Genomic DNA, 13,618 nt, shown 5'->3' with positions numbered 1-13,618 from the left:
GAAGACACGCTCCAGCTCCTGCGCCGCCACCAGTCTGGGGGCAGGCGGGGAAGGTTCCCACTGGGAACGCGCCACGCCCTCCCTCTCCAGAGCCATCAAGCTGTGTTTCCGAACGAGGAGGGACACAAACCTGGCCGATGGGGCGAGTGGGGACTGTATATATCTGTTCGCAAGAACGAAGGAAGAGGAGAAGATTGTAAAACAATGCCTTCCCCTGACTTTCCCTTTAGTGAAGTTGTGCTCCTAGCAGTCACTAGTGAAAGGCCGTGGGACGCTCCCCAGGGCGGTACGGGGCGAGAGCTGCCCCAGTCTCTGACACAGCCCCTGCCCGTGCCTGCGGGTCACCCCCAGGGGGCGCTGCCCTTCCAACTAGCCAGAGGACATGATGGCCTTGCCGTCAGCAGAGATCACTGAGCCGCGGTGTTAAAACCTCCAGAGTGACGGACGGGAGGGGAAATAATGATGTCATCGCCCACCTCACGCCTCCGGCTCCTCGTCGCTTTCAAGACCGCGAGCCGGGAGCTTGTGGGAAGAGCCTGGCAAAGCTGGAGTGACGAGCGAGGGAAGCCAGTAACCACCTGCGCTGTTTCCTGAATCCTTTCACATTCCTAGAGAACTTCCAGTTGAAGCAGTGTGCCTTTAAAGATCTCCGATCCCTCGTTTATACTGAAATTACAAAACGGCAGAGCCGCACCCCTTCTCCAAAGAGATACTGTCTGTGCTCTTTCAGGTGCATTAGTCTCTTGCAGATGTCTCAGCCTTGCCAGCACCGCCTTCCCCTCCAGCTCGGTGCTGTTTTCATGCAGCTCCTGGTCTGAAATCACACTGCAGTCGAGTCCAGATGCCTCCACTTCTTTCTCTGAGCCACCCCGGTCCTCAGGCAGCCCCGTCTCGCGCCGGACAGTGAGGCTGGCCTCCCGCGGCCTCTCGAGTTTTACCTGTACAGTTCCATTTCCCAGGCCGGCGGACTTCTTTTCAAGAGCCGGTTCCTTGTCCACAACAGCACTGGCGCTCCTCGGCTCCAGCAGTGGAATGTGTTTCTTGCCGGCACAAAATGAGTTCTTGCTGCACGACAACCTTTCTTGCTGCTTCTAAAGCAGAACTTTCTCATAGCTGGATGTTCAACCCCGCGGCCCTGAGCCGACAGGGCAAGAACGCGCGTCGTCATTCACAAACACGCCTGGAAGAAACGCAGGCTGCGCCTAATTGTGTGGTGAGAGGAAATAATCTCTGTAATTTGTACAGGCATTGGTTTCTTCTGTTTCAGGGGTGCCAGTTGAAACATACTTGTTCAGATTATGCTAATAACACATGATCTGAATAAGATATAATAATAAAGAGCTTGTTCTCGTACAGGATTATAGCGTCCTGTCATTTGGCGGTCACATTTAGCAGATCTGAGACTCTTGGATTTCAGAGTGTTTCAGTAATTGATTCTGCCCTGTGTACTGTTTATTGTAATTATACTGTAGGCCTAGATCTTCAACCAGCATAATGTTAAGACACTGCTAAGACTTTCCAGAGCTATTTAAGTTTCTTTTGAGTTCAGCCACAGGATGCATACATGTAATTTTAAAAACACACACTCGATTCATTTCTCCCCACATTATAAAAGCAGCATATGTCTGTTATGAATGGCACATATCCTAAAATCATACTGTAACCGAAAAATATATATTTATGTTTGTTTCCTCAGGCTTGGCGCGGGGAAGAGGATCGGGCTGGAGGCGGATCAAATGAGCAGGACGACCATCAGCGCAACTGTGCAAGAGTCCCCGCTGAGCCCCAGCGCCCCAGTCCACGTGCTCCCACCGCGCAGATCCGCGCCGGCGGGGGTCTCGTCTGACGGCTCCAGAGGGACATTCCCCGGCCGCCAGCGAGAAGGACGATCCAGCAGCCATCTCATGTCTGGAACTGCGTCCCCCTGCCCTCCGAGGTCACCAGGGGGGGCTTCCCAGGACAGGGACTGTATCTCAAACCGGATCAAGCGCTGATCCGACCAACCCTGTTGTCAAACGACGGAGGTTTGTTCTTCCTCTTCCGAGGCCGCTCATCCCTCCCCGCGCGGGGCAGTTAGGATGCGAGTTCGCCAGCCTCAGAGAGGGGTGAAAGACCAAGAACAGTTGTACCCTCCCAGTGCCGGGCGGCTAGCTGCCAACTGCAGCTGCAGCACCGCACGTGCAGAGTGAAGACTCTGCCCACCGCCCACTCCCCACGGCTGCCCACTGCCTGTGTCATGTGACCTGCTCAGAGCTCCACGGGGTCCTGCAGGAGAGTTACCAGCTTCACTTGCTGACATCACTGCAGGCTCCTCGGTGTCCGGCGGGTCCCGGGCCTCACAGACGTGAAGCGGGAAGAAGAAGCTCTGCTCGGATCCTGGCGGCTCTTGGACAAGCGCAGGTGGAGAATCCTGGTGTCGGCTGGCTGGTGACACGGACCGATTCGAAACCTGCCACATCTCGGAAACAGCGGGAAACACTGCCCTTACTGCCCCCCCTGAGCCGTTTCTCACACATGGCATGTAAAGACACTCCAGCTAGTGACTGTGGTGTCTGTGTGCTGTGCCTCAGTGCCACCATGGGCTTTAAAGAATTTCTTTTCTCACCTAGCTGAAGCGCTCAAACGATATGTGCATAGTCAGTCTGTTTAAAGAGCTGTTGAGGGGCACTAGTCGCCTTTCAGATCTAGTTAAGGCTCTATACTGCAGCACGTTAAGGGTGTGTCTGTTCAGCTGGCCCAACCTGACAGCGATCTGGAAGCAGAAATAAGAGAAAATACCTTTTCTTCTCCCACCTTCTTTTTAGAATATTCGCTTGGGGTTTGTAAATTGTGACTAATCCTTGTACTTCTGCCATTAATAACATATGCTCCGCTTTGACGTGGAACTGGGCAATGTTGTGATTAACTCATGACAGGGCTACTCATTACAGATGAATTGCTCAGCCCTTCGCTGAGGAGGGTGAAGAAAGAGAGGGGGTTTCACAACGGGGCACCTCCCTCTCACCTCCCCACGGGAAAGAACCAGGAGTAAGAAACAGAGGGACACGATCTGCTTTTTCAAGCTCCGCAAAAAGCTATAAAAGTGTGCTGGCTGATCTGGTAAAGAGCCTCTTTTAAAAAAAGAGGCTGCTCAAAGCACTCCTTCTGATGAAGTGGTTCCCAGCATTTAAAGCCTTCGCCTGATTTATCTCTGTTGCCCAAAGGTTACCCGTTTCTGGTCCCCAGACCTCTTAAGCCAACTTCAGCTTGAAGCTGCTCCGCTCCTCCGTGATTGTCAGGCTTGTGATGCGGCAGCGCTACCCTTCTCCCTACCTGCCGCGATAAGGTCTCTCAGCACGGAAACTTCGTGAATTTGCACGGGTCCGCAGCACTTTGTGGTTGATGCCTCGATAACAGGCAAGGTTGGCCGCTTCTTCAGAAGCCTATTAATTCCTCAGAAATGAAAGAATGCCGTTTTCGCTGTTGCCCAACTCGACGCTGACTGCCGCGGGGCCACCTGCCTGAATCACCTGAAAGCGCCCGAGTGCGAGGCGTGACGCGACGTATTGTCGATCCACCGTGGTGTGCAGCTGCTGCAGGGCCTGTCGGGGGGAGAGCCCTCTCGCCCACGCCCACGGGATCAGCAGAGCCGCGCGGAACTGGTTAAAAGTGGTGTGAAACTTGGCATCAAGTGTCATTCCACGGCGTCCGGAGTGGAGCTTTCTCTTCGGTCTCGGAAGCTGCGTGAAAACGAACTAAAGGCCGTGGACGCGGCACGGCGGCTCTGCAGCCCCCTGTCCACTCGAGCTGTGAAATGAGTGGGGTGGGGGAACAGCACTCAATGCTTAATGTTCGCATTTAGAGCTAAACGTTTGCAAGTCTATCAGAACCTTGCGAGACGACTTCAGCCCTAAAATGAAAAGTTCAAGCTACTTTATTGCTCTGTGCTGAGCCCACCAAGCACATTTAAGACTGTGGTCAGGGGCTCCCCCCCACTCCCCCTTGTTAAAAGAGTATTTATGTAATATCTTCCATTTGTAAAAACTTGGGTCTCGCCTTAAGACACTTGAATACAGCGGGCCTGTTCGCCTGGAGTCAGCACGACTGCCTTTGAAAGGGAGCAGATAAGTTTATAGTGTGAACACGCAATCTCCAGTAAGACATTAGGCACCGTTCGCAGTCTATAAAAGCACTGGTAAAACCCCTTATTTACAGTCTTCAGTGCTGGGCTCGCTCACATTCAGCCTGTTTGATCCCAGCAGTGACTTAACTGCCAGCTTCCGGCAGCGCTTCAGACGCGCAAGCAGCGAAACGTTGCGCGCAGGACGTGCTGTCTTGAAGAGTGCAAAAGGAAAAGGCTGAGCTGGATGTTTACCTGCAGCTCTGCTGGGGGGACGTCACGCTGCTGGGGTGCTTGTCCCACGCGGTTCACGGACATGATCACAGCCGGACAGCCACTGGGTAACTCTGTGACGAGTCAGTGTCCCACGGACACTGTCCCAGGTGTCTGCAGGCTTTGTGGAAGAGTGCGGGGCGTGAGCTCCTTCTCCAACAGCCCCTTTCTCCCCTGCAGAGCTTCCTGGCGGCCCTGATCCAGGGTTTTATGAAACAGTCGTGTCAATGAACAACTCTTCTAGAGACTAGATCCTGGCGATACTGCAGGACACGTTTCGCCACTGTACGGCTACTTGTTTCTGAGGCTACTTGTTTCTCTTGATTGCCTCCGCCCGTCTCAGGGCAGCTACTCACTGCTGAGCCCTGCCAGGAACGAAAGACATCAGGTCAGGGCAAAGACTGCCTCTTAAATCCCAGCAACTTTTAAGCAGTAAAGATATCAAGCCACGTCTCCTTCTTGACAGCGCCTGGTATGTTTTAAGCTCTCCTTAATGGACCAGCTTTTAGGTAAACTGATAAAAAAGGCAGACTGATTCACTATAATCACTGGATACAAAGATCGACAGCAGAAATGAATAATGACGATGATGACGACGACACCGTCCGTGGTGTTAATTTGGCGCTTCTCCAGCAGGTGGCGCCATGGGCGTGCTCAAGCGCAAGCGAGCTCACAACAGCTGTTGCCGATAAAGGGAGAAAAGGCTGTTGTTGTTAAGAAAGAAAACAATTTGGGAATGAGAATGTCTTTGAAGACCTTTATTGTCTGTTCTCCACGCCATGTTTCTTGGATATGCACTAAACACATTTTGAAATTTACTGAAAATATGAGACAAAATGAAAAATATTTTTCTACCATAAACTCCATGACATGATGTGTATTGTATTGTGTGTGTGTGTTATTCACAAAGCAATGCCACTATATAGTTCATATTTCTGGTTGCCTAAGAAACAACGCAGAGCACTTTATATTCAAAGGCTGAATAAAAAGCGATGAAAATTGCACAACACAACAGATCTAAAAACAACACGGAGCCTTAGAACCTGATTCAGTGATTCAGAGATTCAGATGCCACTGGGAGAACTTCTGTCGGCCCAGGGGGAGCGGGCGGCCGGTCGCAGGCGGATGACGTTTTGAGCTGCAAATGAACAGCAAACCGGAGACTTCAGATCCGAGACTTGACGCCTCAGCGAGAAGTGTGACGTGCGAGGAGGTCTGCTGGGGTAAGATGGGGTTGAGACATTCAAGGTTTTAAAAAAGGAGAATTTTTAAAACTCGTTTGAAGTTCACCGGCAGCCGGGGCAGAGAAGCTAGCACAGGGGTCACAAACCCACAGTGCTTGTTTTGTTATTCAACAAAAACACAGTTCCGATCAGTTATGATAAGCAATATAATTGTATACGTTTAAGCTTGTCTCAGAGTTTGGGCATTTTCTCAGATGATAGCGTCTAATGGACGCCAGTTAATTCAGTGAGGCCCCTTTTTCCAAAAAGCTCCAAGCTTTTTAAAAATGTCAACGGTCTTTTTAATACATTATATGTTAAGACAACATTCGTAAGTTTATATGTCTAAATACGTATATTAAGGTCGTGTTTTCCCATTCTAATAAGTGTGTCTACGGGGCGGCGCCCTCAGATTGACGTGCACACAGGTTTCACAGGCTGTGTCAATTGCAATTATTTGTTGTGCTTTTAGCCCCAGAAGCACACTAATCCAGCACTTCTTTCTTGTGTGAAATGTGCCTCTGAGATCAGTGCACATCGGGCCCTTTGAACCCAGCGCCTGGGTACGGAAGCGTTTTTCTTAACCGCGCGTCACCTGTCCACAGAAATGTGTCCGTACGCCCATCAAAGCAATTGCATTCCACACTGAAATGAGGTCCTGTCAGAGAGTGTAGCTGGCAGCAGTGTATGCTTAATTAAAACCAGTTTGGCCATTACCTTTTTTTTTTAAAAAAGTTCTTTTTCTGTCCATAATTATCGTCTACGTACATAAGTCATCGGCGAGATGGGTCGAAGGGAGTTGCGGCCAGTAACTAGCGATGCCAGGGCTGCCTTGCGGACAAGACGTCTGAAACTGCAGAGCACCTGTAATATATCAGAATATCAGAATGGAATCCCGCCTTGTTTACAGTATTATTACATTTCAGAAACTTAATCCTGTTCTTCCAACGTCGGTTACTGTAGCAATGAGGCATACTGTGATTAAATGTTCTGGGAATCAGCCAAGTTCAACTGTAGGTGGGACAGCAAGACGGCTTTAAAGCTAAATTCTCCTTTCTTGTCAAGAGGGGGTTAAGTGCTTTCTCATTTAAAGGCGATTTAGGACTTAAGATGACCGCTTCATCTTGGACTTACTGTACACTTATGAAGTAATCTATCAAAGAAAGAGTTTCATTTCTCACTAAGATTTTTAAAGACGGTTTAAGTCTTAACACGATGTCTTACATGGCCCAGCAAGGCAGAAGAATGTGCCCTGTTTCTTCTGGTGTGATTCTTAAAAAGAAACGCCCGCGGCGACTGCTGAATTGCAGGTCTTGAGAGGCTCGTTATTGACGGTTTAATCCCTCATATTAGACTGCGTTTTGTAATCACAGAAACTAATATATCTGAAAAAATAGGTAAGTTTTATTACTAACACCAGTAGCAAGAGTCGTTAATTATTTTTGGCTCTTGCTTTGAAAACGCAATTTCTAGTAAAACACGACAGCCCAGTAAAATCATTTTGGAACGTCAAGACATTTCTTAACTTTTAAACTTTAAAGTTTGAGTTCTTGAAACTCATATCCGTCTTAAGAAATTTAGAAAAAAAAACGTGTGGTTTTTTGTGTGTTCAGCCTGTGGCACATCGTGACCCGAGCCCGGCAACCCGGATCGCAGAAGGTTCGCTTCCCAGACAAGGCAGGTTAAGTACCGGGCTCAGTCCACAGTTTCTCCCATCGGAACCGCGGATGCGGCTGCTGGGAATATTCCCCCTCGCATTTCAACTACGTTCTTGTCACGTTTAAATTGTAAAGCACGCATTCAATTTTATTAGCAAATTCTTTTAATAGCAAACAAAAGGCCAAGCTTACCCGCGAACACCACTTTAAACTTAAAAGTTTTGTAACGTTGGTCTTTTTTTATATTATGTTTGAACGACTGAGATGCAAAATGCAATAGGTTTGGTCACTATAAAACACGAACGCCGTGTAATTTCCTGTTTTTCACTTTATTATTATTATTATTATTATTATTGCTATGTTATTATTGCTAATATGTTTGTATATGTATCTAAGTTATAAAGAAATAAATGCTCCTCACTAAGCTCGACCGTTTACGTCCATTTGTATTTAAGCGAGCCGAGTTGCTTTCTGCTCTGCTTTTAAAAATATCTTTTGCTCTTAAACATCTAAAACGATAATACGAGGAAAAAAATAGTTAAATTCAAATGAGTTAAGTGAATCACAATTTTAAAAAATGGAAATGTAAAGTCGTTTAAAATTCAGGAATATTTCTAAATACTTGAGACAGTCGGCAGTAATTATGAGGAAGGAGACCGGTCTTGAAGGCGGCGTCCGGCGCTGGTTTCCCGGTTGCCTGCGGGAGCTTCTTTAATAATAATATTAATGATAATTATAATATAATAATAATAACAATTGTTATTATTCTATTATTGTTGCAGATATATTATTCCTCGTCGTAATCTGGTGCAGGTAAACGACTCCCCAAAATCATGTCGCTATTCAGATAACGAATGATAAGCCCGAGCTCCAGCATTTTCTCACGAATCGCCAAATAAAGTTCATTTACTCCGACAGCGAAGCCGCCTGCCGTTCCGGATCGACGTTCTCTGGGATTTGGTTTGTTAAATGTTTCGATTCGTTAACGCAGTTTTGCGTTACCAAACCCAGGCTGCCGCGCTGGGGGTGGAAACAAACCGCGGATCTGTGCGGTGATTTCGACACACGCCCGCGGAGCGCGGGGCGGCGAGGGCGCCCTGAGAGAAATCAAGTAGTGTATAAAACGTACCCGACAAATTCAATAATGGTCTTAATTGCCTCGTTTACAGGATTAAGGTAATTCCTTTATTGCAGCGTTGCTAAAACCCATGCGGCGAGTTTCTCCAACGAGCTTGGACGAGCGCGACTCGAAAGGGGTGCGCTTGGCCTGAAACCGAGCTGTGGTTACAAACGCTGCGAGTGGAACCGCTCGCTTGTCGTATTAATTTGATTTAGTGTGTTACCGACAAGGAAAAGTTCTTTCTTAGTCCTGGTTCAGTTGCCAATGGAAATTGCTGATCAGCGCTTTGCTCCAGCACATTAAATAACACGAAAGGCAGATGGTTTATTTCACTTTTTGTTTTCGGACACCTTAGGGTCCTCCCAGTGGTTTAAGTTCTCCACAGCCACTGTCCGTTTCCCTCTGATTTTGTAAATAATTGTTTCCCGTTTTTTTAGAACAGAATAGGTGTGCATGGGGATGATGACGAGTCAGTATTGTCTATTGCTTTACACTCTGTATCTGAGTTTCAAATCCCAACACTGATTCGACGAAATCGCTCCCCTCGTTTTTTACAGCCAGACTGTGATCTCACGGCACCTGGTTTTAAAAACGCCTGATCTTTGAGCCGAGCCGGGCCGAGCCGGGCCGGGTTAAGTCTTTCAGGGGTGGTCAGGAACGCAGGGAGTCCAGTTGTCATCTCATCGTCGATCGTTTTTATTGGGACTAATTATTCGGGTCTAACCGAACTTTACTACTTGTGTATGAAATCTGGCGAATTCGAAATTATTATTATTATTATTATTATTAGTAGTAGTAGTAGTAGTATTAGTATAAGTATTAGTATTAGTATTAGTATTAGTATTAGTATTAGTATTAGTATTAGTATTATTATTATTATTAGTATTATTAGTATTATTAGTAAGCACATATCTTACACTCGTTGAGTTGGTCTTGTAGTTCACGTTTGTGAAAGAGGTTAAGTCTCCATTGTAGTACTTGAATTACGAATGCCGGTATTGTTAACAATGCGGTATAAAATGGAGTCTGTTTACTTACTTTTGTTGGAATATCTGTTGTTTATTTACTGACACACTAGTACGCCTCAGGCTAATTAACAAAACGCGTTTAATGTTATTCGTTCGACGTGAAAGTTTCTAGATATTGTAAATTACAGACACGTTTAGTTTTTCATTAATTCCATTTGGTACTGAATATCATTTTTAAGTAGACAATAATACATTAAAAATAATGTCAAGGATAATTGCATAAAATGTATAATTGTAAATAAAGCTTTGAAATATTTCTGAAGATTGTTATATAATAGTGGTATGTTATAATAAATATTTATAAAAATGTTTATTCTGTATAAATATAAAAAATATTGAAGCGTGCTTGTATTTGAAAGTCCAGTAACGCCATATCAATGCTTTCTACAAAATCCCATAATGAGAAACCTAACAGCACTATAAAAATACAACGGAGACTGCAGTTAAACTTGTGAGTTTATTTAAGATGGGTGTTATTACGTTTATGGAAATAACGTTGGTTACTTTTATGAAAATATCGATCCATTAATTTAAATACATCAGTATAAGTAGCTGTATGCAAATTGACACTAACTCAATCTGTGTTACAGTCCTCCCTGTGTGACAGATTTGTTTCTTAAATTCGTGTCGGGAACTTACATTATAATTGTTAATATGTAAAGTTAAATTAAAACATTATTATTATTATTATTTTATTATTATTGTTGTTGTTGTTGTTATTATTGCTGTTGTTGTTGTTGTTAATAATACTAATAATAATAATGTAAGAACAATAAGAACACTCCAGGAAATGACTGTTTGCTTTAAATGTCGTTCTATACAAATGTTCATATTGTTCCTATACTTTCAGTAGCCAGAACAAATGTAAAAAGAAAAAAATTAAATGATGGATTCCCGCTTATTCCTGTTTTTTAAGCCAGTCTGCAGCGATCTGGGGTAACTCATGACACGGCAGTAAGTTTGTTAGGAATACATCAAGGTAGGGGAAATAGTTCTTTTGGCTGAAATGCTTTTAGAATTTGAATTTTAGACGGAAATCTTTTATTGCTTGCCCGACATCCGGATAGACCTCTCTGCGACACGTCCCAAACGAAAGAACGGCGGGTTCGCTGCTGCTCTTTCTACACTCGGACAGAGCCTGTGACATTTGGGGCTTAAAGCGCGGCGGCATCGTTGCGCTATTAACAAGACCGCCCTTGTAACGCGGAAACGTTGTTTCAGAAGTAAATCGAAGAACGTCGTTGTCACTCTTGCTGTTTTCGTTTGCCAAAATGCGTTAATTGGTGCCATTTTAACCCATGTGAAGTAATGCATTTGGAAAATTCCTAGAAGACTTGAAGAAACACAAGAGAAACTTCCCGAAGGTATTTACCCAGATGTGCGGTGGACCAGCTTGACTCCGCGGATTGATGCAGCAGGACTGGCCCCGAGCGACGTTCGCTCCCGGTCTCTCAGCGCGCTCATTAGGGATTGTGGGGTCTGTGGTTCGGTGCAGCCCTGGAGTCAGTGGAGTCGGGGGGTGGGTGTGTAATGACCCCCAGTTCATCTGTACCGACTACACGTGTCGCGCACCTGCCGAACTGAGAAGCTGCGGTTTCAGGAAATCCGCTTACCTGCGATTCTGGAAAAACCCTCCAACTCCAAAAACACGCATGAATTAATTTACCTCGACCATTCCTGCGTTTGCCATGGCCTCCGATAGCACGCCTGGACTGTGTGTTCGTGTCCCGCGCCCGCGAGACTGGGAGAACTGGGCACTGAGCGAGCGGCCCCCCAGATCCCCACTTAACCATCTGTGCACCTGTGGCTGGGGGTCAGCCCGCACCCCCCGGACTCACAACTTCTGTCGGGGTTTCTCCAGAGCACTAATCGTTAGCAGATGATGACGCAATCACCCGGCGATGGCTTTTATTTCGGCGAGCCGCAAGATCTCGTCTTTATGAAACACTTTTCTAAGGACGCTCGTACTGAGGGGGTGGATGTCCTGGAATGGCCTCCGCTGGACAGGGAGCACAGTATCCCCGAGTTAGGGAGAGCACACCGCAGCCCTGGGGTCAGAAATACAATAACAATAACCAATAAACCCCGAAACGTTGTAAGAACACGAGGAGTCACGCAGAACGATTTGGGACGAAAGAATACTACCCATAGGAGTACACCTACACGTCCATCACGTATTTTACACCAGGGATCACCCGGATGTAGTTATATAGGATATCGCCAGTTCGATTCCTGCGGCCGTGTATTTTAACTCAAATCGGAGCAACAGAACCTTTTCTGTCTCTTTTGTGGCCAAATTCGCATTTCACGCGCGGTTCGACTGCGCTTCTCGGGTGGGTTCCATTAAAGCGAACCCCCAGGAAGCCTCGTGGTTTAGGTGGGTCAGGGGTCCTCCAGCTCCGCCAGTCTTTCCCAGAGAAGGCCAGCGCTTTCATCGCTGGAGACTGCCGCTTTCCTTTCAGCTGGCAACTGTCAGAATGAAACACACCAACACCTTCCTGTACATGTGGCCAATCATCCCGGGATACGCGTCAGACGCGCCTGCTCGCTGTTGGGCTGGCGGTCTGTGAGCCGAGGAGTCACCGCCGAGCCCAACTGCGAGTTCTGTGCGCAATTATCCGGCTTTTATTGAACCGAGCGCCACGGCTAAGTGGGTTGTTAGAAGCGAGCTCTGCCTGTGTCTGATTTTCCACGGCCTAGACAGCCTCTATATGAACAGTGCTTTGAACTCATTTGACTCTCCCTTGCTTGTCGGACTCCATTAGGGGTCCTTGGGAAACACACTCGCTCCAGAGTCCTGAAGTTCGGCCTGTCCCCACGGGACACTCTTCACGGTGACCTCCGCCGTGGGGTTAGGCGTGTAATATGTCGTCACGACGTTATTCGCTCATCCAGACCGGTTCTGTGACGGCAAACAAGATGACGTGTGATGTAACCAGTGGGCCCCAGTACGTGCAAAGCACGTGTTTTTATATGAATGAAATGCACGCTCGGGCTTGGCGTCCTTGTGGAAATGTCCACCGCGGTGCGAACGGATGGGGTCGCGTCCACGTGCTGTTCTGGGGGGGGGGGGCCGGGCGCGCACGTTCCAGCGGCGACTGCAATGACATCACGACCACGCAGGACGGAGAAGTGCAGGATCCAGGACACGCGCGCGAAAATTGAATTCAAGTCAGGCGAGGACACTGTATAGTTCAATTTCCCGTACCCCACATCACAGCTCCATAACGCACTGGACGGGCAGATAAGCACGATATAACAGTGACCAGACTGCATACGGGAAGATATCGATGCACCCATCATACATTGTACACAACTCTTTTATGGTACCAGAGTAGAGATCCACCACAAACGCTACTTTTAAAAACCTTAATACAAGCATTGTTTTTTTTTTGCGATTGTTTCCTGTGATTCCTTGTCTATCACTGTACTGATTAAACGGTCGGCCGCCCTGTTCACTGTCCCGCACACACGTCACGGGATCACGGAACGCGGTTCGGTCAGCTGCTCGCTGCCTTCCTCCTGCAGATGTGCTCGTGAGATCTCATTCTGCTCCACACGCGGAAACAAACGCCACCTGCTGCAGTTCCCCGCCTCGCACGTAAGAGGGCGTGAGACGCAAGTCCAAGGAGCCTCCAGCCCACCGGCTCCCGGCTGGAATCTGGAGCAGCAGCTCGCCGCAGCAGTACAAAGGGACTCCAGCAGGCTTATGGATGCGAGGTAATGTGAGATCAGCCTTCAGCTCCTTCTGTGAGTCTCCGAGAAACGCTGTTCTTCTTATATTTTGAACCTACTGATATAGAGAAAAATGAATATGATATAAACGTTTCATTTGTGTCTGCACGCCAGTCTTATAACAACAACAACAACACCACCAACAATAATAATAATGATTATTATTATTTATTATTATTATCGTATAATAAAACAATGATTATATAATAAATTATTATTATATAATAATAAAAATAATAATAACGACCACCTGCGTACACTGACTCTTCATAACTGCGAACCGTATTGCTCAACGATTTCCTCCTGTGTTTAAAACCCAGCGAGTCGAATTGAATTGGCGTTTTCCTCCGGTAAACTTGTTCGTTTCCTTGCGCGCTCCCGCACATTATATATGTTCTGTACGCGTGTCCATCTATTTTCTTGTCGTTGCTGTGGCTGTGGTGGTCCCCGGCGCTGCGGAAAAATAATGTGCATATTGCAAC

At 47.0% G+C, this 13,618-nt stretch overlaps 1 protein-coding gene and 1 long non-coding RNA gene across 2 annotated transcripts in view; one reads left to right on the top strand and one right to left on the bottom strand.

The window, feature by feature from the left end:
- Positions 1–5,115: 5,115 nt before the first annotated feature.
- LOC138224970 (uncharacterized) lies at positions 5,116–11,234 on the bottom strand. The gene is made up of 3 exons (XR_011183487.1): positions 10,774–11,234; positions 6,364–6,459; positions 5,116–5,587 (listed from the first exon to the last, which is right to left on the bottom strand). It is a non-coding gene; the product is annotated as an uncharacterized lncRNA (long non-coding RNA).
- A 1,234-nt stretch (positions 11,235–12,468) lies between these two features.
- The window catches only part of LOC102694121 (LIM/homeobox protein LMX-1.2), a 76,179-nt gene continuing 75,029 nt past the window's right edge, over positions 12,469–13,618 (top strand). Inside the window, exons 1-2 of the mRNA XM_069183322.1 lie at positions 12,469–12,577; positions 12,930–13,121. Coding sequence (XP_069039423.1) covers positions 13,115–13,121 — 7 coding nt within the window. The 5' untranslated portion in view covers positions 12,469–12,577; positions 12,930–13,114. The remainder of the gene's footprint in view (positions 12,578–12,929; positions 13,122–13,618) is intronic.

The sequence above is a fragment of the Lepisosteus oculatus genome, chromosome 24, assembly GCF_040954835.1.
Source record: "Lepisosteus oculatus isolate fLepOcu1 chromosome 24, fLepOcu1.hap2, whole genome shotgun sequence".
Lineage (NCBI taxonomy): Eukaryota > Metazoa > Chordata > Actinopteri > Semionotiformes > Lepisosteidae > Lepisosteus > Lepisosteus oculatus.
Note: the sequence above shows the minus strand (reverse complement) of the source record. Positions and strands in the feature narration are given on the sequence as shown.